At 51.5% G+C, this 22,893-nt stretch overlaps 1 protein-coding gene across 1 annotated transcript in view; it reads right to left on the reverse strand.

The window, feature by feature from the left end:
- The window catches only part of LOC134602589 (cystine/glutamate transporter-like), a 155,707-nt gene that overhangs the window by 127,528 nt on the left and 5,286 nt on the right, over positions 1-22,893 (reverse strand). Inside the window, exons 3-4 of the mRNA XM_063447607.1 lie at positions 22,713-22,828; positions 22,357-22,482 (exon numbers count right to left, since the gene is read on the reverse strand). Coding sequence (XP_063303677.1) covers positions 22,357-22,482; positions 22,713-22,828 — 242 coding nt within the window. The remainder of the gene's footprint in view (positions 1-22,356; positions 22,483-22,712; positions 22,829-22,893) is intronic.

Consider the following 22,893-nt stretch of genomic DNA (forward strand, 5'->3'; position numbering starts at 1 on the left):
ATTTTCATGTGTACACATCTCGACTAGAGTCAACAAATAGAATCCTGCATAGAACACGGGGTATGTCTTATAAGCCCTAGTGGCCTCCTCACTCCGCTTCGTTTACATAAATTCTGACTAAAGTCAGTGTTTATTCTTCTCTTAGGTTGTCTGATCGCGCCTGTCAGTGCTGGGTCTCCAACCCTTCTGAATCTCTCATGTAAGATGTATTGAACGGGCGCAACTGCGCTGCTGGGTTGTGTGTATCCCGTCTTCGTCTGCCCCTCTAGGGGGGGGGGGGGGTCAGGTCGGGTGGGTGGATCTGAGTGGTCAGGGTCAGGTCGGGTAGGTGAGTCTGAGTGTTCAATGTCCCCTGTCCGAACTTGTCCATGTCAATGTGATGCCTAATGGTAAGAGTGGAAACCTCGACCCCGATTACTCGAGAGTGGCCGTGTAAGTCCACCGTCTCGTCTCGTTATACTATGTCCGTGGCCGAAGCTCAGTCTATGGGTCTTGAGGCGGAGGGACTGTCTTATGGACGGGGTGAGTATAGGGCCGAGGAGGAGGGCTAGGGGGGGGAGGGGGGGGGGGAGAGTCGGCAACAGCGGGGAGGTATCCGGCGATGGGTCAGCCCGCGTCACCCCGACAAAAAGCCCAACAACTCGTGTCTTCACAGACTCCCGTCTATTCGGTCCCCCGGCCCCGGCCACCCGCCGGCACCCGGGCCGTGTACTCCATCCAGGGTGCCCAGAGTCTGGCGCACTTTTCCGCCGTCCCCCTGAGGTCAGCTGTGAGGCTCTCCATACTGTATATTTCTTCTACCGCCTCCATCCAGTTAGCTATGGTTGGGGCTATGGTGGTTTTCCAGCGAGTGGGGATTAGGCTCTTGGCTGCGTTTAGGAAGTGTCGCGTAAGAGATCTCTTGTATGCTCCCAGGGGCATCGCGGAGTGGTGTAGTAGCATCGGCAGGGGTTGCAATGGTATGTCCGAATCCAGTATCTCCCGGAGTTTCTCGTGGACTTGTCGCCAGAATGCCTCGATGGGAGGGCAGGACCACCAGATGTGTAGGTCCGTACCTTCGTCTGTCCCGCACCTCCAGCATGTAGCCGCTGGTAGCAACCCCATCTGATACAGCCTATGGGGGGTCCGATACCAGTTCGTCATGAGCTTGTAGTTGGTCTCTTGTAGTTTCGCACTGGACGTGCCTTGATGAGAGAGGATGTGTATCTTCTCCCAGTCTGCCTCCGAGAGGACTGTGCCCGTGCTTTGTTCCCATTTAGATTGGTATCGCGCAGTGGGGAGTCTGGCAGCCTGTATTATCATAGAGTATAGCGTGGAAATTCCTCGTGGTAAGTGTCGTTCCTCCGTACAGAGGGTCTCAAAGCCCGTCTTTTTTCTGAGTAGTAGTTGCTTACCCGGGAGGGTGCTGTGGTAGTGCTGGATCTGTAGGTAACGAAACCGGGTGAGCCCCGTTGGGGGGGCTGAGGTGGTTAGAGTCTCTAGCGGTTTTAGGCGAGTTCCCGCGCACCATTCGCCCAGATATGGAGTGTTCAGGTCAGTCAAGACGGCAATGTCCCTGGGGGCCAGTCCGCCTCCAATCTCCGGATTATGGATCACTGGGGTCAACGGGCTTGGGTTAGTGGTGAGGTCGAGTTTGTACCGTATAGACGCCCAGATCTGTAGAGTAGCTCCAATAAGTGGGTGTGAGCGAATCTCGGTTGCCTGCGCGGGCCTCGGCAGCCAGGTTGCCCAGGGTAGACGTTCCCCGGAGGCTGCTCGTTCCAACCCTACCCATTGCTTATCCGTGTCTGGCACGTGCCAGTCTATCATCCTGAGGAGATGCGCCGCCTGGTAGTAGGCTTGAATCGAGGGTAGTGCCACCCCTCCCTGGCGCTTTGGCCTGATCAAGTGCGTGTATCTAAGTCTAGCTACTCCTGAAGCCCACACGAAGCGACTGATTGCCGTGGACATCTCGGTGAAGGTTTTGGGAATATAGATGGGGATCGTCTGAAATAGGTACAGGAGGCGCGGCAGGAGGTTCATCTTGACCGCGTTTATTCTCCCGAACCAGGATATGCAGGACCCTCCCCATCTTTTCATGTCCGTGGCCAGTGTCCTCAGGAGGGGGAGGAAGTTTTCAGCGTAGAGCTTTGTCATGTCCCTCGTCAGCCAGATGCCAAGGTATTTAATGCGTTGCGTGCACCATCGGAAAGGGAAGTTAGCTTTCAGTTGGGTTGTTAGGTCGGGGGGGAGCACCAGGGGTAGTGCCTCAGATTTCTCTGTGTTCAGGCGCAGGTTGGAGAGCGCTCCATACTTATGAAAGGCCTGCAGCAGATTGGGGAGCGTTATTATCGGGTTACCAATAAAGAAAAGCAGGTCATCCGCATAGGCGGCTACTTTGTGTTCCATGTTAGCCACTTTAATTCCCGTAATGCCCCCATCCCGTCTGACCGCCGCTAGAAAGGGCTCCAGCGTGAGGGCAAACAGGAGGGGGGACAGGGGGCACCCTTGTCGCGTGCCATTGTTGATGGAGAATGCAGGGGATAGCGCTCCGTTTATCCTCAGGCGGGCCTTCGGGGATGTATACAGGGCCGCTATCCAGAAGCGAATGTTTGGGCCGAAACCCATATTCCGGAGGGTTTCTTCCATGAACTGCCAGTCGACTCTATCAAAAGCCTTCTCGGCGTCAGTGGAGAGTAGGAGGCCCCCCCGGGAGGAGGACGTAGCGGAATGGATTATGTTAAGGGCTCGGGTCGTATTGTCCTTCGCCTCCCGTCCCGGAATGAAACCCGTCTGGTCCGGGTGAACCAGGTCCGGAGCCACTCCCCCCACGCGGCGGGCCAGAATCTTTGTGAAGAGCTTGAGGTCCGCGTTGAGGAGGGAGATAGGCCTATAACTGGCGCAGGACGTGGGGTCCTTACCCTCTTTCGGGATCACCGCTACTGTTGCCATCAAGGTGTCCTCCGGGAACCTCCCACCCTCCAGCACCGAGTTTAGGCTCGTCAGCAGTTCAGGCAGGAGCTGTTCCTCAAATGTCCGCAGGTATGCCACCGGGAAGCCGTCCGGGCCCGGGGCTTTGTTCGTCTTTGCTGCCTTAAGGGCGCCTTTGAGCTCTTCCAGGGTTATTGGGGCGTCTAGGTCCTCGGTTTGTGTCTGCGTAAGCCTCCGGGTGAGGTGTTGTTCCAAGTATTCCTGGATGTCGGCCCGTCTCCGTTGGACCGTCTCCGCATCGTTCCCTTTCGGTAGGTTGTACAGTTTCGAGTAGAATTCCCTGAATTCGTTCATGATGGCTTCTGGCTTCCTCTCGGGGGGTGAATTAGTCTTTTGTAGGACTGTAATGCTGGACCGTCTCCTTTTCTTGCGAAGCATGCGGGCCAGCAGGCGTCCGCATTTGTTCGAGTTTTCGTAAAAGAATCTCCGGGACCTGCGGAGTGTGTGCGTCAAGTTTCGTGACAGAAGGGCACGGAGGTTCCTCCTCGCCTCTAGCAAGGGGCGGAGATTATCCGCCGTCGGATCGGCTCTGTGTGTTTTTTCGAGTTGCGCTGCGAGTTCGTGTAGGTCCTTCAGTGCAAGATTTTGCTCTCGTTTGCGTCTCGTGCAGGTCTTTATAAAGTGGCCGTGTAGGACACATTTGTGGGCTTCCCATCTCACTTGAGGGGAGGTATCCGAAGCTGGGTTCTCCAAGAAGTAGCGCCGAATGACTTCCCTCGCATCCGTACATACTACTGGGTCCCCAAGCACCTGTTCATTCAACCTCCATTGTCTGTTTCTGGGTTTAAACAGGGGAGAGCGTAGCGAGGCTAGAACTGGAGCATGGTCCGACCATATCGTCGTCTGGATGTCGCAAGACATAAGGAGGTGTAAGTATTCCTGGGAAATCAGGATATAATCCAGGCGGCTATGGCCAAGGTGGACCTGTGAGTAGAACGAGAAGTCCTTATCGTCAGGGTGGAGTACTCTCCAGGTGTCGGCCAGTCCCGCGTCTCGTAAGGCCTTCCCGATCGTCCGGATACAGAGCCCGGAGTGTGAGCTGCAGCCTCTAGAGGTGTCGAGTCTGGGGTCTAACGGCACATTAATGTCACCGGCAACGATGAGCAGGCCCTCTCGGAACTGTTCTAATAGTTGGAGGGTCTTAGAGAGGAATCGGTGTTGTCCCGTGTTCGGGGCGTAGAGTGAGGCCAACGTGTATTTCTTATCGGCAATCGTACCCTTAAGAAATAAGTAGCGCCCGTTAGGATCGATTTTCGAATCCGTGCAACAGAACGGAATGTGTTGGGCGAAAAGGATTGCCACTCCTGCCCTTTTTGCCGACTGGTGGTTTGCGAAATACCCAGTTGGGAACCTCGAGTCCCCCAGGGAGGGGGGGGCAGTACCCTTAAAGTGGGTCTCCTGGAGGAATGCCACAGAGGCCCGCGCCGCCCACAGGGACCGAAGCAGGTGGGACCTCCTTTCCGGGGTGTTCAGACCTCTCACATTGTTGGTCCAGAGCCGCAGGGGGGCCGGGTCAAAACCACCACCCGAACGCCCCGCCATAGCCGACAGGGGGAGGGAGGGGGGGGGGGGGGGTTCTGTGGGCCGGGGGGGGGAGAGGGGAAGGTAGTCAGTGGGGAGGGCGGGGGTGTAGGGGAAACTCGTCGGGGAGGGGGGGGAGGGGGAGTCCGTAGGGTCGGGAGGTAGGTCAGGAAGTAGCGGATATCCCGCTATCAGGATTAATTGGACTTGACTGTGTGGGAGGTGTCCGACAGGTCTGAGTCCCCAGTCCCCTTAAATAACTCAGTCACCCGCGGTCCTCCCGTCCGTTACCCTCAGTCTGCCCGCGGGGTCGTACGCGTGATCCGTACAGGTAGAGTCAGAGCACTCTGTGTAAGGCGCGGTGAGACAACTAGTATGTGTAAGACATAACGTCCGGCCCTCGGCCGTTCTAACATGAGCAAAACAAGCATAATCAAAACTAACACCATATCTGATACTAAGGTCTAGGTATGCATCTGATTTCAGCTGGTCTTTAACATGGTAGGGGGTCTAACTCTCATCTAACTGACCAATACTCAAAGCCCCTCTCCCCGGGCACCGAGGCCCAACGTGTTTAGCGGAACCCAGTGGAACACATCATACACCCCCGCCCCCCCCAACCCCAGCCACCCCCCCGAAGGCAGCCAAGCCCGGAGGTTTAGTCTGTTCTCTCGAGTCCAATCAGGCCCATGCCCTCCAAAGACCCGTCCCCCACCCAAATCCCGGGAGGGTCTAACGTTTAATCTGTTTGCTTACCCTGATAATCCACGGGGGGGGGGGGGGGGGGGGAAAGAGCGGGTACAGTTCCTTGAGAGCGTCCCAAAGTTCGTTGCAGTGCATTTCTGCATGGGGCGGGGGGGGGGAGGGGAGCGGTAGCAGAGTCACCTGTGGCCAGCGTCCGAGGTTTATTCCCACCTCCCAACCTTCAGACTATTGCCCGCTATGGTCAACCACGATGCCCACCCCAGGTACCTCAATAGTAGGCCGTGTCTATTCTCCGTTAAGGTGTCACTCTTCGGATCCTGCCGGGCCGCCGAGCATCCGGGCTGGGGATTCTCTTGTTCTCCGTGCGTCCGGCGGTGGGCTGCTCGTTACCCGTCTCCGGTTGGGGGCCAGCGGCGTTTCCAGCAGCCAGTTACGGGTGCGCACGTGTGGTAGTCGCAGTGCCCGCAGTGTGGGGGCCACATCATCAGGCCAGCGGATGTGCAGCCAGGTGTTGCCCTGTCGTATCTGCAGGCTGAAAGGGAAGCCCCAGCGGTAGGGCACATTCTTCTCTCGCAGCATGGCCGTTATGGGTCGTAGTGCTCTCCTCGCGTCTAAGGTCAGGCTAGAGAGGTCCTGGAACAGTGCCACGTTTGCTCCCTGGAACATTATATTATCGGAGCCCCTAGTGGCCGCCATTAGTGCGTCTTTCAGGCTATAGGCGTGGAGGCAGCATAGCACATCTCTGGGTTTCCCATCTTGCCTTGGGGGGCCCAGGGCTCTGTGAATCCGGTCAAATTGGATTGTCTCAGGGCAATTGCGGCCTAATATCTGCCTGAATAGGGCCTGTACTTGTTCTGGCAGTGGGGTTGAGTCCGGTTCCGGTAGGCCGCGGATGCGTATGTTTTGGCGGCGTCTCCGGTTTTCTAAATCCTCTACCTGTCGCCTCAGTGTTAATAGCAGGTTCCCCTGCCTAGTGGTGGCTATCTCGGCCGACCTGTGTTGGGCTCGGTTGGCCTCAGCTTCCGTCTCTAGTGCCTCCACCCGTACCTCCACTGCTGTCAGCTCGGAGCGCATGGCGGTTATCTCCTCACGCATGGCTGCTCGGAATTCTTTCAGCATTGCAGTGGAGTCCGTCTTCGTGAGCATGCTGGACGAGATCCGGGTAAGTTCTTGCCGAATCATAGTTAATGCGTCCATCTGGTCTCCGTCTTCGGAGGGGACTCCCTCGTTTTCCACCTCGGGGGAGGCCGACGCCATCTTAGCGCTCGGCCCGGCGGAGCGAGAATCAGACGGCGTGGAAACAAAGTCGTCCAGGGTACCTCTACTGCTCCTCGGGGAACCGGTGTTGGGGGTCCCCAGAAGCAGGTGTCGCTTAGTTCTCACCATTTAGAGCTCGTTTGCAGGCTTAGATAGCTGTAAATATAGGCCGAGGGCACGGAGCTCACCGACTACACGTCTGCTCCCATGCACGGTCCGGCCACGCCCCTTTTTAATATTTTTTAAATAAAATAAATAATGTTTTAATAGATTGGCAACAGTATCTTTTTGACAATAGGACACAAAGTAAAAAAATAAAAAGGAAAAACAAAAAAGAATAAAGCAATAATGTACTTGTGTTCCAGTGCCAAGGCTAAGTTCTCCCTAAAACTTGATCCTCCTCCACTGATGTAACTTCACCTCACTGGAGAGAAAGGGATGTCCGAGACTTGGGGGTACGAAAGTGAGTAGGGGAAGTGCCACCATTGGTCATCTGTCATCAGCATGCTTTTCGTGCTACCAACAGATAACCAGTGTGCAAAGAAGTGACATGGTGGAGTTACATATACAGTTGCAAGAAAAACTATGTGAACCCTTTGGAATTATATGGATTTCTGCACAAATTGGTCATAAAATGTGATCTGATCATCATCTAAGTCACAACAATAGACAATCACAGTCTGCTTAAACTAATAACACACAAAGAATGAAATGTTGCCATGTTTTTATTGAACGCACCATGTAAACATTCACAGTGCAGGTGGAAAAAGTATGTGAACCCTTGGATTTAATAACTGGTTGAACCTCCTTTGGCAGCAATAACTTCAACCAAACATTTCCTGTAGTTGCAGATCAGACGTGCAAGGTCAGGAGTAATTCTTGACCATTCCTCTTTACAGAACTGTTTCAGTTCAGCAATACTCTTGGGATGTCTGGTGTGAATCGCTTTCTTGAGGTCATGCCACAGCATCTCAATCGGGTTGAGGTCAGGACTCTGACTGGGCCACTTCAGAAGGCGTATTTTCTTCTGTTTAAGCCATTCTGTTGTTGATTTACTTCTATGCTTTGGGTCATTGTCCTGTTGCAACACCCATCTTCTGTTGAGCTTCAGCTGGTAGACAGATGGCCTTAAGTTCTCCTGCAAAATGTCTTGATAAACTTGGGAATTCATTTTTCCTTCGATGATAGCAATCCGTCCAGGCCCTGACGCAGCAAAGCAGCCCCAAACCATGATGCCCCCACCACCATACTTCACAGTTGGGATGAGGTTATGATGTTGGTGTGCTGTACCTCTTTTTCGCCACAGATAGTGTTGTGTGTTTCTTCCAAACAACTCAACTTTGGTTTCATCTGTCCACAGAATATTTTGCCAGTACTGCTGTGGAACATCCAGGTGCTCTTGTGCAAACTGTAAACGTGCAGCAATGTTTTGTTTGGACAGCAGTGGCTTCCTCTGTGGTATCCTCCCATGAAATCCATTCTTGTTTAGTGTTTTACGTATTGTAGATTTGCTAACAGGAATGTTAGCATTTGCCAGTGACTTTTGTAAGTCTTTAGCTGACACTCTAGGATTCTTCTTCACCTCATTGAGCAGCCTGCGCTGTGCTCTTGCAGTCATCTTTACAGGACGGCCACTCCTAGGGAGAGTAGCAGCAGTGCCGAACTTTCTCCATTTATAGACAATTTGTCTTACCATAGACTGATGAACAGCAAGGCTTTTGGAGATACTTTTATAACCCTTTCCAGCTTTATGCAAGTCAACAATTCTTAATCGTAGGTCTTCTGAGAGCTCTTTTGTGCGAGGCATCATTCACATCAGGCAATGCTTCTTGTAAAAAGCAAACCCAGAACTGGTGTGTGTTTTTTATAGGGCAGGGCAGCTGTAACCAACACCTCCAATCTCATCTCATTGATTGGACTCCTGTTGGCTGACATCTCACTCCAATTAGCTCTTGGAGATATCATTAGTCTAGGGGTTCACATACTTTTTCCACCTGCACTGTGAATGTTTACATGGTGTGTTCAATAAAAACATGGCAACATTTCATTATTTGTGTGTTATTAGTTTAAGCAGACTGTGATTGTCTATTGTTGTGACTTAGATGGTGATCAGATCACATTTTATGACCAATTTGTGCAGAAATCCATATCATTCTAAAGGGTTCACATACTTTTTCTTGCAACTGTATCTCTGTATGTGCTGTGTTTCATAATGAAATGTTGCACATACAGACTCAAAGCACAATGACTACTACAAATCACTGAAGTGGTCATGGTATTTGGAGTAGCCTTTTAAAGAGACTTAAAATGTTTTACACATTTTTTTGCATTCAGATCTCATACCAGCACTTTTTATGTGTAGTTGTAATCAAATTTATTCAACCCCATTTTTTTTTTTTAAAAGCAGCTGAACTGAAAAGCAGTGAAGCAGCTGAACTGAAATAACCGCATGCTATCACTTCTCTGCACCAAAAGGTCAGTCTTTTCCAATTTTTGAGGCTCCAACTATTGCCATGGGTACCCCAAATGGATGCCCAGGCAGGCAACAACACCGTGGGTCAAAAGACCAAGAAGCCGCAGTCTGATAAGCCAAGGATGAATATGAACATAGGAGGTGTCTGGTGACAGGCTTATAGCTCCATGGATCCCAAGATGGCCACCTTCACTGAAAACAACTCTGGTATCTCTGATGATTTCTCAATAGGGGTGGCAGAGGAACATTTACCTGCACTATCAGCCCCAAGGCCAACTCCTTCTCTAACGGACTTGTTCCCAGTCATGGCGGCGGTCTTAAAGCAATTGCAAGTGGGCCTCCAGCACATGATATAGGCCGATATGGTCCAAATATGTCAAGACCTGTGTAACAAAGCTCCAATATTCCGACTAGGTATATCCGCCAAATATCCTCAAAGCTTGAAGAAGCACTCTTTAGTGAATAGCTCTCTACCCCCCTGTAACTAGACGACACATAATTCTGGGACTACAACTGTTTTTATTGAGCCGAATGAAGCCTTTTATGCACAGACCCCCAGCATGGGATCTCTATTCAGTACATAGAATGCCCGCCAAGGCGCCTCTGTGTCTGAGGGATAATGGAGTTGTTGACCGCTTAACCAAATATCTCCCTGATACAGAGTGACAAACACAAAAATACCCGAAAAACATAATAAAAACACACAGGATTCCCACATATTATCCATCCCCAGATAGCTACGGTTCGAGTGCCCTTGTTGGCAGTATAGCGCCCGGATCCATGAAGAATTGTCCAATCACGACCGGGATAAAGTTTTGACAGGCCGCATATGAGGACTAAGCCCAAAATAGTTCAAATGTAATTATGGCTAGGGTCGTTCAAATAGTGGAAGTTCCTGCAGTCCAATGAAAGGGTTCGTTCAAATTAGTCTGTAGAACCTTCCCACCAATTAGCACTCTCCTGACAGGTTAACAAGTGGAGTAAAACCATGGATTAAGGGGACTGGGAACAGGGCCGGACTGGGAAAAAAATTAGGCCCGGGCATTTTTCAATCAGAGCGGCCCCCTAAGAAGGGTGCGGGGCCAGAGAGGGTGTGTTTTGTCATCACTAATTACAAGCACACCCCCTCTCAAAGTGAGCAACTTGGTTCAATGCGCAGAGCCGCGTTGAAGAGCTCTGGCATTAGAAAAAGGCCCTGAATTTGTTCTGCACAGCACAAGCAAATTTAATAACATGCTTGCGCTGTGTTTGCTTTTAAATTGTCTCTGGTGTCTCCACAAGTGGGATACCAGAGGACAAAAGGGCCAGGAAAGTGTATGGTGCATGTGTTTGGAGCCTGCTTGAGGGATTGCGTGTATGTAGAGTGTGGTGTGGTATTGTGTATAGGTCAATTTCATTTGTGTTTGTGGTGTAATATGTGTGGCTAGGGGCTGTAGAGAGTGTGTGTAGGGAATGTAGCACGTGTGTGTATACGGGCTGTAGTGTGTGTGTGTATAGGTGACATAGTGTGTGTAGGGGTTGTAGAAAGGGGGTGTTTACAGAATGTTGTATGTGTTTGCTGACAAGGAATGCAGTGTGTGTGTGTAGGAGTTCTAGTGTGTAAAGGACCCAGAGTGTGTATAGGAGAGTGTGTGTGTGTATAGAGGATTAAGAGTGCATATAGGGTAAGGGATCTAGCGTGTATCTGGAGCGTAATGTGTGTAGTGGTGCAGTGTGAGGGGTGCTGTAGTGTGTGTATATATATATTTGGATGTATTGTATGTGTGAGGGGCGCAGTGTGTGTGTATGTAAGAGGGGTGCTGTGTGTGAGGGTGTTTTTATCTGCCGTCACATGCATATATATATATATATGTATGTGTGTGGGAGTGTGCTGTGTGTGTTGTGAGCGAGGGTGCTGTGTGTCTGAGGGTGCTCTGTGTGTGTCTGAGGGTGCGCTGTGTGTGTCTGAGGGTGCGCTGTGTGTGTCTGAGGGTGCGCTGTGTGTGTCTGAGGGTGCTCTGTGTGTGTCTGAGGGTGCGCTGTGTGTGTCTGGGTGCGCTGTGTGTCTGGGTGCGCTGTGTGTCTGGGGGTGTTGTGTGCGTCTGGGGCTGCTGTGTGTGTCTGGGTGCTGTGTGTGTCTGGGTGTGCTGTGTGTGTCTGGGTTCTGTGTGTGTCTGGGTTCTGTGTGTGTCTGGGTGCTGTGTATGTCTGGGTGTGCTGTGTATGTCTGGGTGTGCTGTGTATGTCTGGGTGTGCTGTGTGCGTCTGGGTGCTGTGTGCGTCTGGGTGCTGTGTGTGTCTGGGGGTTGTGTGTGTGTCTGGGTGCTGTGTGTGTGTCTGGGTGCTGTGTGTGCGTCTGGGTGCTGTGTGTGTCTCTGGTGCTGTGTGTGTCTGGGTGCTGTGTGTGTGTGTGTGAATGTATTTTTTATTTAAATTAAAATATATATATTTTTTATTAATAATTAAAAAAAAAGTTATATCCCCCCTTCCTTCTTACCTTTAGCCTGGGAGGGCGGGGGGAGCCGTTCTGCCTGGGTGTGGGGAGCTGTTCTGCCATGAGGGGGGACCATGCTTCCTTCCCTTGTGGTCCAGTGGTGAGAGTGAACTCTAGCCTGCAGGCTAGAGTTCACTCTCACGAGATCTGAGCGTTGCCGCGGTAAACGCGGCAACGCTCAGACTTCGTGAGAGGACCCGGCGGAGCTGCTGGCCTGAGCTCCGCCGCTCCTCTCTCCTGCCTCCCTCCCTCTCCTGCTGGCGGCTGAGTGCCTGTGGGCCAGTGAGGGAGATCTTTGATCTCCCCACTGGCCCATGGAGGCACACAGCAGGGCCGGCGCTCGGGTAGCGCTGGCCCTGCAGGGGCTGGCAGGGGAGATCCTGTGATCTCCCCTGCCGGCCTCGGCCCCACGGCCATTGCGGCCCACCGGGCATTTGCCCGGTATGCCCGATGGCCAGTCCGGGCCTGACTGGGAACCACGAGGTGCAGTGGGCGTGTTCGGCTTACAGAGGGTTTGTGGCCAAGTCCCGCTGGAGACCTTTCAGGAGTTTTGTAGCCAAAAGACCACCAGTGAGAGGCGCTTTTGGGAGTAAATGTTTGGGAGAAGGGAAGGTACTGAATCAGGGGGATAGTAAACAGCTCTTTAGGAGAAAAGATACAGGTACCAGGACAGGGTCTGCCACAACCTGCGAGGCCTGACAGGCCAGATGGTAAGACACCCGCCAAAATGCGCCAGCGCTAATGCAACAAGCAATACACAAGCTGCAATAAGCAACAAACCAAAACAGAACTAATGTTCACTGCAATTGAAGATCAAAGGCGAAGATTAAATCTCAAGATCAGGGGGTTACCCGAGGAGACACCTGATACAGATCTACCGCATTTGGTATGAAGACTCCTGCTGTCACTCCTACCACCCAAACAGGTGAAGACGGTGGAAATAGAAGGGGTGTTTAATTTTCTAAAACCAGCCATGCCACCATCTTCGACACCTTGACTTTCTCACCTGAATACAGAGGCCCAGAGACAAAACGACTGTCCTGAATGCGGTACGACACTACCTTACTGTTCTCTAAAGATTTATTCTCATTCTCTCTGGTTCGGTACCTGCCCTACTACTGAACGTACTACCGAACGCATGCTCCCTGGCAGATGGTGGCCATTTTGTCCACCGAACGACCCCAGCGGTAGTTAGCCGCAAACCCTGTGGAACTCTGTATGGCCACTGGACCATGCGGGTGCCAGTCACCTATTACCTTGTTTTGTCCACTTGCCAACCTGCCAGGAGGGCGCTATTTGGAGGGAAGGTACTACAGGCTCTTGAGAACAATCGCTACCAGAGAACCATGGGACGCGCCCTTTCATGTGACCACAGGAGCTCCCGAAGTTTGACTGGCCAAGATCACTTTTACTTATGGAACTTTTTTGGGCTTTGCCCAGGGCTCGAGTCCTACAGGAACGCGTGGGAACGGTGTTCCTGCACTTTTTCCACAACAGGACCGCCGTTCCCATTAGTGGTCCTGCAGGACTTGTTTGCCTGCGAGGCAAACAAGGCATTTGCCTTGTTAGCTTCACGGGCAGCGAGGGAGCGCTGATCTTTGAGCTCTCCCTGCTCAGCTCCCTCGCGCGCCGCTGAGTCATATTCCGGCCCCCTGCTTCAGTCTGCGGCACGCTGCTTCACTCTGCTGTGGTCCAGGCGGGCGGTGAGGGAGCTCTTCCTGCTCAGCTCCCTCGCTGCCCGACTGGACCACAGCAGCCCCACTGGACCCCAGGTAAAGAAAGAGCTAGGTGGATTTTAAAAAAAAGTGTGTATGTGTGTCCCTACCACTTCACTACCCCCCTACCCTCTCACAGCCCCCCTACCCTCTCACAGCCCCCCTACCCACACCTTGTCAAAGCCCTGTCTCCCCACCCTGTCTCCCCACACCGTCACAGCCCCCCTCCCACATACTGTCACCTCTCCACACACATACACCCTGTCATTCCCCCCATACACGCACCCTGTCACCCTCCCACACACACACACTATCACCCACACACACACTCTATCATCCCAATTCACACACTGACACCCCCTCCATACAATATCACTATCCCCAATTACTTTTAGCCTCCACACACTGTCACCCCTTCACCCAGCTATATATATATGCATACGAGCGTATACATTTTTTTCGGGGGGGTGGATCTTGGGTGAGTTCCCACACTTTTTTCCCCAGGACTTGACTCCTGGCTTTACTTTACCCACATGTGCAGCCATTCAAAACTTTACCCCTGTGGCAATTGTGCAAATCTTCATGTATCCGGGCGGTATTTGGCCAACTTGGGCGCTTGGACAAGAGCACTTTATGTAAAAATGACTGCGCCTCCCCTTCATGACATTGTCAAAAAGGGGCAAAGCATGGATGTCATTACAATTTTGCCCCCCTCTCTCCCCCAGGATAATTTCTGTGGATGCCCATGCTCCTTTCCCTTGTGTTTATAGCCCAAAGTAATTAAAGCTCCTTGACTCTGTGCTATAGTTGTCTCACCCAAACACTAGCAGAAACTTAGTGAAGGGTGAAGAAGAACTGCTTTTATTCTCACATGGGTTACACTTTTATGCCACAACTAGAGGTCCCCAAGAAGAACAATGGAATTGTGACATTCCTAGTGCCTTTGTGTCTGTACATGAGCAGGTCATTTAATTAGTGGCCAGATACCTTGGCACTGTGGTAAAAATAATACATAAAACTTAAGGTTCCTGTGCCCACATCCCCACAAATGTGCCATCCCCAAGAAGTTATTTTCTGAGCACCCACTCTGACCAGGAAGCAATCGGATCGGAGGTGCCTAGCTGGAGTTAGGTGGAAGGTGACATTTTTAGCGGGCTGTGGCCAACCTCTGATTTGGTTCATAGTTACAGAGCACTGGGTAGAAACCCTGGTAACCTAAAATTATGGTGCTTTTGTTCGATACAAAGAGCTCCCTCAAGTACTTGGTATTGTTGGATGCCTCAGCACCTTCTGTCACCCCTCCAACAATTACTGTGCCTCAGAGGCTCCATGGTGCACCTATGAGTGCTCCGAGACTGCAGAAAGGCAACGCTGTGTTGGGAAGGCCAACAATAGTGATATAGTCCTTTTTGGTAGGAGGTGGCTGTTGGCTTTTGTACCAGTCGTAGGTGACCAAGCGATCTGAAACACGTGTCTCTAGGAACATTGAGTGCCTTCACTATCTTTTTGTAATTCTGTTCCTTGTTTGTGAAAGGCGATGGTCTCTTCTCTTAACTTTGTAAACCATTATTTTGACTTAGCCATATTTCTAAGATGCTCAACAAACCACTAGTCAGTTTAGGTATTTCAAGTGTTCCAGCTTAAGAACACCTGGTGCAACTAATGAAACCCTTGATTAGTTGCATCAGGTGTGCTTAAGACAACAATTGTTTTGCATATTTGTGCTGTTGTGAGGGATACTATTCAGAGGGTTGAATAATTTTGAGACTGGAGACGTCAATATAAGCTTTTCAGTTGAATTTGGAGAAACCACTTGAAGCATTCTTTTTTGTGGAGCTCTTTCAATTGTTTTTATTTGATTTGATCATTGCAAACAGCTGGAAGTCTGTACATTTTGACAATAAACCTAACTTTTAATAAGGGGATAAGCCTTAAGGGGAAACTATAGTGCCAGGAAAACAATGTCATTATCCTGGCTCTATAGCTCCCTATAGTGCCCCCCTCCATCAAGCTACTTCCCTTCATAGTACAGAAGGGGTTAAAAAAACATTGTCACTTATATTGTTCCAGCACCAATGTACCTCTGCACTGGCTTGGGTCTCTGCCTCTGCTGCAATGGCCACGCTCGCATTAGTGTTTCCTCCATAGGAAAGCAATGCTTTCCTATGTGTTTCAGGTGACGCTGGATGCCCGCATGCATAGCGTGATGACGTCCAGCATCAGTTAGGTGACCAAAAGTCACCTAACGACCCAGAAGTACCTCTAGGGGCCGTCTAGTAGACGGCCACTAGAGGTGGAGTTAACCCTCATGGTTAAAGAGCTCAAGTGATCTGAGTGCCTATAGGGTCCCTTTAATATGCTGTAGTAAGATATGAAATGCCTCTGAAGGATCATTTTAAACAAAGATTAAATAGCCTGGCTAAGCTTTCTTTTTTTATTTTTATATTCTTTATTTTTCACTCAATAGAACATAGCAAGTGTACATTCCCTGTGGGTGAGCCAAGGGTTCAGGCGTAAAAACAATTTTCAAAGAACATATAACATGGCCATAAAATACAATATGTGCCCATACATGATAATACCAACAGTACTTGCCGTCCATTGAGGGATTTTATCACGAAGGACAGACATTTAGGCGATACCAGTAGCCCAATCTATTCAAGAATTAAACTTGCGTGTTAGCTACCTTGTTCCTCCAACCGTATAATCATGTCTGGAGAAAATAAAAAAGAAAAAGAAAAAACACTTTCTGAGGCGAAGCCCTGGGAAGGGCTATTAAAATGAACATAAATTAAAGTGAGGCCGAAGAAGTGAGAAGATCTAGAGACGAGGAAGAGATAAGAAGAAACAAAGTGGGGCTAAGCTTTCTAATAAAGCAGTTGGTCAAATTGGATAGAGGACTGTGCCCAAATATACACAATCCCCTTGCGATGTACTACACTTCAGTAATGTAACATGTATGTACGTAGTGGGGAATCGCGATGCAGCCTAGAACAACATCTAACCCCATTAAACCCCCCCAATAACGACAGACCACTTAGTATGGATGAAACAGGCCACAGCATTTATTATCACAACTAAATTACTGCATAACACATCCATAACTTTATTTATTAAATCTCTTCTTTTCTGTAACCAAAACATTAGACATAAATAAGCATAAATTAACATATATACATATATAACTCCACCCATATTGTTATACAGTGACCCAACCGTCCTTGCCAATAAAAACATGGAGTGGTTCCTAATCACCACTCCCTCTCACCTCCCCCATCGTCATAAAAAATCCTTCCAATGCCTGCCATCAGCCGACCTTATCCACGCTCGATGGGCACGAGACCTCAGGCAACCTAAAGTTAAACCTTTAGAGCAGGGGAGGTTTGAGACCTTAAAAAACTTGTTCATCTCATTCCATCTACTTAAACGTAACCTAAAACTCAATTGGCAAGGACATACCCCCGGCTAGCTGCGACAAAATATAGTATAGGGCGGGCGGGAGGGAAGCTGTTTGCTGGCCCGAATCCCAAGTGGCACTGAGGTAAGACCTCCCCCACACTGTCTTACACAGAATATAATCACACCCACAGACTCTTCCCAACCAATCCCATGCATCTATCCCCACACTCCTACATGTGCCCTTGTCCGCTTAGCTGCGCTATCTCCCCAGGGCCTTGTATGTACGTAGTGGGGAATCGCGATGCAGCCTAGAACAACATCTAACCCCATTAAACCCCCCCAATAACGACAGACCACTTAGTATGGATGAAACAGGCCACAGCATTTATCACAACTAAATTACTGCATAACACATCCATAACTTTATTTATTAAATCTCTTCTTTTCTGTAACCAAAACATTAGACATAAATAAGCATAAATTAACATATATACATATATAACTCCACCCATATTGTTATACAGTGACCCAACCGTCCTTGCCAATAAAAACATGGAGTGGTTCCTAATCACCACTCCCTCTCACCTCCCCCCTCGTCATAAAAAATCCTTCCAATGCCTGCCATCAGCCGACCTTATCCACGCTCGATGGGCACGAGACCTCAGGCAACCTAAAGTTAAACCTTTAGAGCAGGGGAGGTTTGAGACCTTAAAAAACTTGTTCATCTCATTCCATCTACTTAAACGTAACCTAAAACTCAATTGGCAAGGACATACCCCCGCCACAACCCCGCTGTTTTACGCCTAAAATCAGCGGGGGACCCCACCACAACCAGCCATGGCCTGTTCCACCACTTCACGCAGCGCTAGAGTGACAGAGGTCAAGTCCGACCTCCAGCAAGCGCACCCCTCCCTTCGAGATACCCAGGCCACATTTGGCCAAACCCAAAAGGCGAACTGGAAGTGTTCATGTTTTAGTTATTCATTTTGTCCGTTATACGTTTAGTCATTTTTGTTATGGCCACGACAAACCTAGAAACCCATCTATTCTGATGACCGACGGCAGCGCACCAGGGCACTCACATTGCGGAGTGCACTGCCAACAGGAAAGGGCGATAGGCGCAGCCTAGCCCCTGGGAACCTCAGGGAAGAAACATAATGCGTAACATGTCCCGATCGAAGAGCACCCAAGTCCTAAACCACCACCGACCCACGTCATTCCACCCAGGGATGACAAAACCCCTGGTACCCCATGAGGCGGGGCAGCTGACCCCGTATGAGGAGGAGCCACCCCCCTTCACGTATCCGGAGCCAGACACCGAACCTCCGCCCCCGAAGGTGGAGGATTCAACCACTCGCCCCTGCCTCCTTTCCCAAATTACCCACAAAAACCCCGCCCTCCCCAGTCCGGGAGGGGGGGGACCGTAAACACGGAAATAAATCCAAGCAGAGACCAGCAAGGCGAACCCAAGGAACCCATCACCCTGACACCCACCATTCGAGCCCTCTGAACCATCGGCGCAGGCACGCCCAGCCTGGCGGTGTCCGTAGCCGCCCCCAACAAAATAAATGCCTCTTGAATTCCCCTCCATCCTCATCCAGGAATTCGAGCCCCCAAGAGGAACACCCCAACTAAATGGACGCGGGGGTGAAAACCCATCTCCGAGAACCAAACAGGGGAGGAGGCCGAATAGTCCAAGGGACGGAACAGTACTCCCAATGAAACAGGCAAATGACGGAACCCTGCACTGCCGATCGGAACGGTATATTACAGACTATCCAGGAAACCCATTACAGCATGGTAGGAGCTCAACCATTACCCCGTGCATCCCACCTACCTCAGGAGGATGCAGAAAGTCAACCCCGCAACATCCAAGAATTGCACAGATTCTATTGATGAAACAGCCAACCTCAACCAACTTACCTTTCCCAACGACAACAGCCGTCGAGCTGCGAAACCTGAAGGAAGCCCGTTCCAACGCTTACTCAACTCCACCAAAACACCCTCACACTTGCCAACGACAGTAACACGAACGGGAAGCCGAGCCCCGCTAATCGCAGAAATCGGCCCCAATGCCCGTAACCAAACATGTAGATGAGCAGGCCAATCCCGGAACCCAAAGGGAAACGTTCCCACCCGTCCCGATCACCCCAACCTTACTGGAGCGGGCCCCACGCCGCCCCAGAGATCGCCCACAGACCAGCTTCAGCAGACCGTTGGACCAAGTGACCACACCTCCACTGCCTTACAAATCGACCCCGTGACACTTCCGCCCGAAGTACGCTCTACAATGAACAAGACGGAGCAACGACCATCATATCGGTAATAACCAGACAAAAACCTTGACCAGCCGCCCCTAGACTCAAACAGCGCCAAGCCAGAGTACCAGAGTACCACCGGGGTATAGGGTACTGTCACATGCGAAAGGCAGCCAGCATCACCACATGATGGTCCCCAAGGAAAACCCACCCACCTGTTCGTGAGCCGGGTACCCCATGCCTACCATGCCACCAGAAAGGGGGACCTCCAAGAACACCAGAGTCCGTCAGAGCCAGCGTATTGGGCAAGAGGCAGCACACCATCGAGACCCAAATCCCCAAAACCTACTGCGGCGGCAAAACAGTTGGAAGCCAGCGGAAAGGACTCAGGGGCCAGATTGCACAAGCCAGCGTTAAAAGAGGCCCAGCAGGAACCCCATACAGTCCCAAGGGCAACCCCAACAGGCAAAGCCCAACTTTCCCAGGAGAGCCCACGAGTAGCGCAGCCGAAACCCACAACGCCCCTCCAAACCACAGACGCCTCCTGCCTGATGCCCCAAACCGCAGCCAGGGGCACCGACGTACCCCTTACAGGAATTGATCCCACTATCCAGGAGGCAAGAGCACACATCCCGACCCACGGATAAGGCCCGGGCCACGGAATTCCGAAACTCCAATCCCAAGAAAACACTGTAGCAGCAGAGCGCGTACATGCACCACTGACGGTCCCACACAAGCGACATCGGGAGCAACTCACGTGGAGGCACATAGCCACCTAATCCTGACCGTCAGAAAACACAGCCCGAAACAACAACTCGACGGGCGTACCGGCAGCAGCCGGAAAACCGATTCCACAGCCGCCTTCGTCAGAAAGGCCCCAGGGCCCCGCAGCCCCACCCACGCAGACCGCTGTGGTGAGCCACCAACTCAAAACCCAGCCCCGGAAAGAAACGACAACCGAGTAAATAAGGAATCAGGCTACATCAACCCCGTTCCTCCATGGGCACCACATCCCCAAGGGGGACCCGCAAAAAGTAAACGATTGGGAAGTAAGCTAATCGAGCGTTCTTGGTAAACTGGACCCACATCACCCGAAGGAGCTCTCTGAGGGTCCTGCACCGAGAGCACCCACGTCCCCACCCCGACAGATTGCAGAGAGGACGAGAAACGCACCGTGCCGAGGCACCAGGCGAGTCCTAAGTATAACCAGAGGCCGAAGCCCATCCAGCCCCAGGCCAAGAAGGGTTGCACCGCCAACGAAAGTGCAAAACGTACCTCCACCAACCCAGCTCCTCCCAGGGTCGATATGCGCCCCGAGAGGGACCTGACAGCAGCGCATTCTCGGGGAGCCCTCTCCCCGACCACGTTCTCCAGAACACAGGGTGCATTCGAATATGCGCCATGGGGCGCTACCGTCCACGGCACGTACCCCATGACCCACCCGGAACCCTTAATGTTCCTTTTTAGTCAAGGCACCCCCGGAGGCAGGAGGGAACGTCCCTGCAGTAAAAAGCCCCACCCCCCATCTGCACCCTAGCATTGCGCGCAAGCCAAGCGAGCCATAGTAGCTCAGCAACACCCAGAGTCACGCGAACCCTGGACGCTGCAGGAAAGCGCACTTAAACATACGATACATACTGAAAATTAAGGGGGAGGGGGAAGCGGCGTCCATGCACCCAAGTACTTGGATTATATTTCAGTTTTTTTTTTGTGAACGTTTCATCTTCTTCTTGTATTTGTCATTGTATTTTTATCTCTCCTTTTTTTTTTTTTTTTTTGTGTGATTTATTCCATGTGGCAATTTACAGTTTATTTCTGTCCTGTAATAATTTGTTTTCATCTTTTTTTTTTTTTTTTTTTGTGTGTTCAAAGATAACTAGACTGAATAAAGGAAGGAACAACGTAGGTACGCGAAGCGCTAAAAGAGGGGAGAAATGTACTCACCGGTCGCAGTCTGGCGATCCAAGCCCGGCACTGCGCTCACAGAAGGCTGAGGAAAAGAAACAGCAGTTCCAGCATCCACAGAAGACATCAGCTGTGATCCAGGCGCCACCTGCTGGATGGATCCAGGAACTGCAGCAGTGTCCTGAGAAGGAAGCAGCAGAGAGGACGTGAGCCTACGCCCCAGAGGAGAAGGCCAAGGTAAGTGACCTGCAAGGAGGGGGGGGGAGGGGGGCGGCCAGGCCAGGTATAGGGGGCAGGGGAGAACAGAGGGGACCCAGATAGAGCAGGGTAGGCACCAGGGGTTAAAGGGCAGAAAAAGGGGGGGGGCAGGAAAGGAAGAAAAAGGGGGGGGCAGGAAAGGGGGGCAAAGAGCCGAAAGGGGGGGGGTAGGGGGTAAGAGGAGGACAGAAAGGGCTGAGAGGGTCCCGGGGGCCCTGTCAGTGGGAAGCTGGGCCCCCCAGGGGACCCCTCTCGCGGAAACCACATGGGAGGGGGAGGAGACAGGGGAAAAAGCATACCGGGAGCCTTCCTCACCGGCAGAGGAGGCTCCCGACCCACAAGGGGACCCCCCACGCACCCCCAACGGCGGTACCACGGTACCCCGCGCGGCCCTTGCGGGCCCACTCACCACAGGGGCCCCAGCGGCAGCCCCACACCCCCGCCGGCTGCGGGGGACCTGGCACGTTGCCGGGCGGCCGCCTGCCGCCCGGAAGTATTCATGGGCCTCCCACCGCCCCGGACCGCGTTCCAACGCTGGCGGCCGGGGCGGGAGTCAGGGGAACCAGCCGGGCATGTGGAGCCCGCCGGGTAGGCTGCGCACCAGGCCTCCGGGCCGCAGGGCGCGCAGCAGATGAAGGCCTAACCTCAGGCCCTGAGGGAACAGGCTGCGCCACGCGCGCAGCCACGGAGGGCCGCAAATCACGGCCACAGGACCCAGGCCGCGTGTCTGGAGCCCCCAGACACGCGGTCCTGGTGATGCCTCGGGCCCAGGCTCCTGCTCCTACACCGGGCCCGAGGAGTGGGGTTTGGAGAGAGCCTGGCAGGCGGGTGGGAACGCCTGCCAGTGCTGGAGCGGCCCCCAGGGGCAGGGGCCACATGGAAGGCAGCAGGGGAGACCACAGGGGGTGCTCCAGGGGGAGGTAGGCCACGGGGGGGGCCCACACCGGTAGCCATACCTCTATTAATGCTTGCCAATTGCTCCCACAGGTGCCGGCCACCATCCACGCTGCAGCAGCCCTGAGGGAAGCCAGAAGCCTCAACCATCAAGCTGTGTAACCTGCAGGCCCAGGCAAACAGGAGCAGGAGACAGGAAGCTGTTTGCTGGCCCGAATCCCAAGTGGCACTGAGGTAAGACCTCCCCCACACTGTCTTACACAGAACATAATCACACCCACAGACTCTTCCCAACCAATCCCATACATCTATCCCCACACTCCTACATGTGCCCTTGTCCGCTTAGCTGCGCTATCTCCCCAGGGCCTATAAGAAGTTTTCAGTGCAATGCCAATTTTTATACCCCACAAAATGCAATGCTTGATGAAAAAATATTTGAAATTTTCTTGCCCATGGAAAATAACATAATGTATAACATATTCACTTCTTTTAACATCCAGTTTTGAATTTTTTTGCCATGTTCCTTACCTTTCCCTAGAGCGATGATCCCAGGGACTATGATCAACCCAATTGCAACCAACTTCAGTACTGTAAATAACATCTGCACATTTGCTGACCAGCTGACACTCCAACAGTTCAGGGCAATGATAAATGCTGAAGTAAGAAGAGATTTTATTTGCATAATTATTACCTTGTGGCAAATTAATGTTAGTGCAATAACTTGGTTTACTTTTACTTACTTTTATAACTCATTACCTTGTTCAGACAAATTAATTTTATAAAAATTATACATGTTTCTTTACACTAGCAGTTTAGAATATGTTTACCAAATCTGACAAGTTTCCCTACATTGCGCCAAGAAATAATAGTTTTGAGTTACTTACTGATACAAATGACACTAATCAGTTTGATAGTCACGGAAGGTGCATGACAAGGAGCAAAAAAGGGCTCTATTAAATAGCGCCCAAATGCTAAGCAGCCAACCGCTATGTTTGCTGGCCTGGAAATACAAAAAAAGGGTACATTAGCATCACTCACATTCCACTTTTAAAAAAAAAGATAGAT

This window comes from Pelobates fuscus, chromosome 3 (assembly GCF_036172605.1).
Source record: "Pelobates fuscus isolate aPelFus1 chromosome 3, aPelFus1.pri, whole genome shotgun sequence".
NCBI classification, from domain to species: Eukaryota; Metazoa; Chordata; class Amphibia; order Anura; family Pelobatidae; genus Pelobates; species Pelobates fuscus.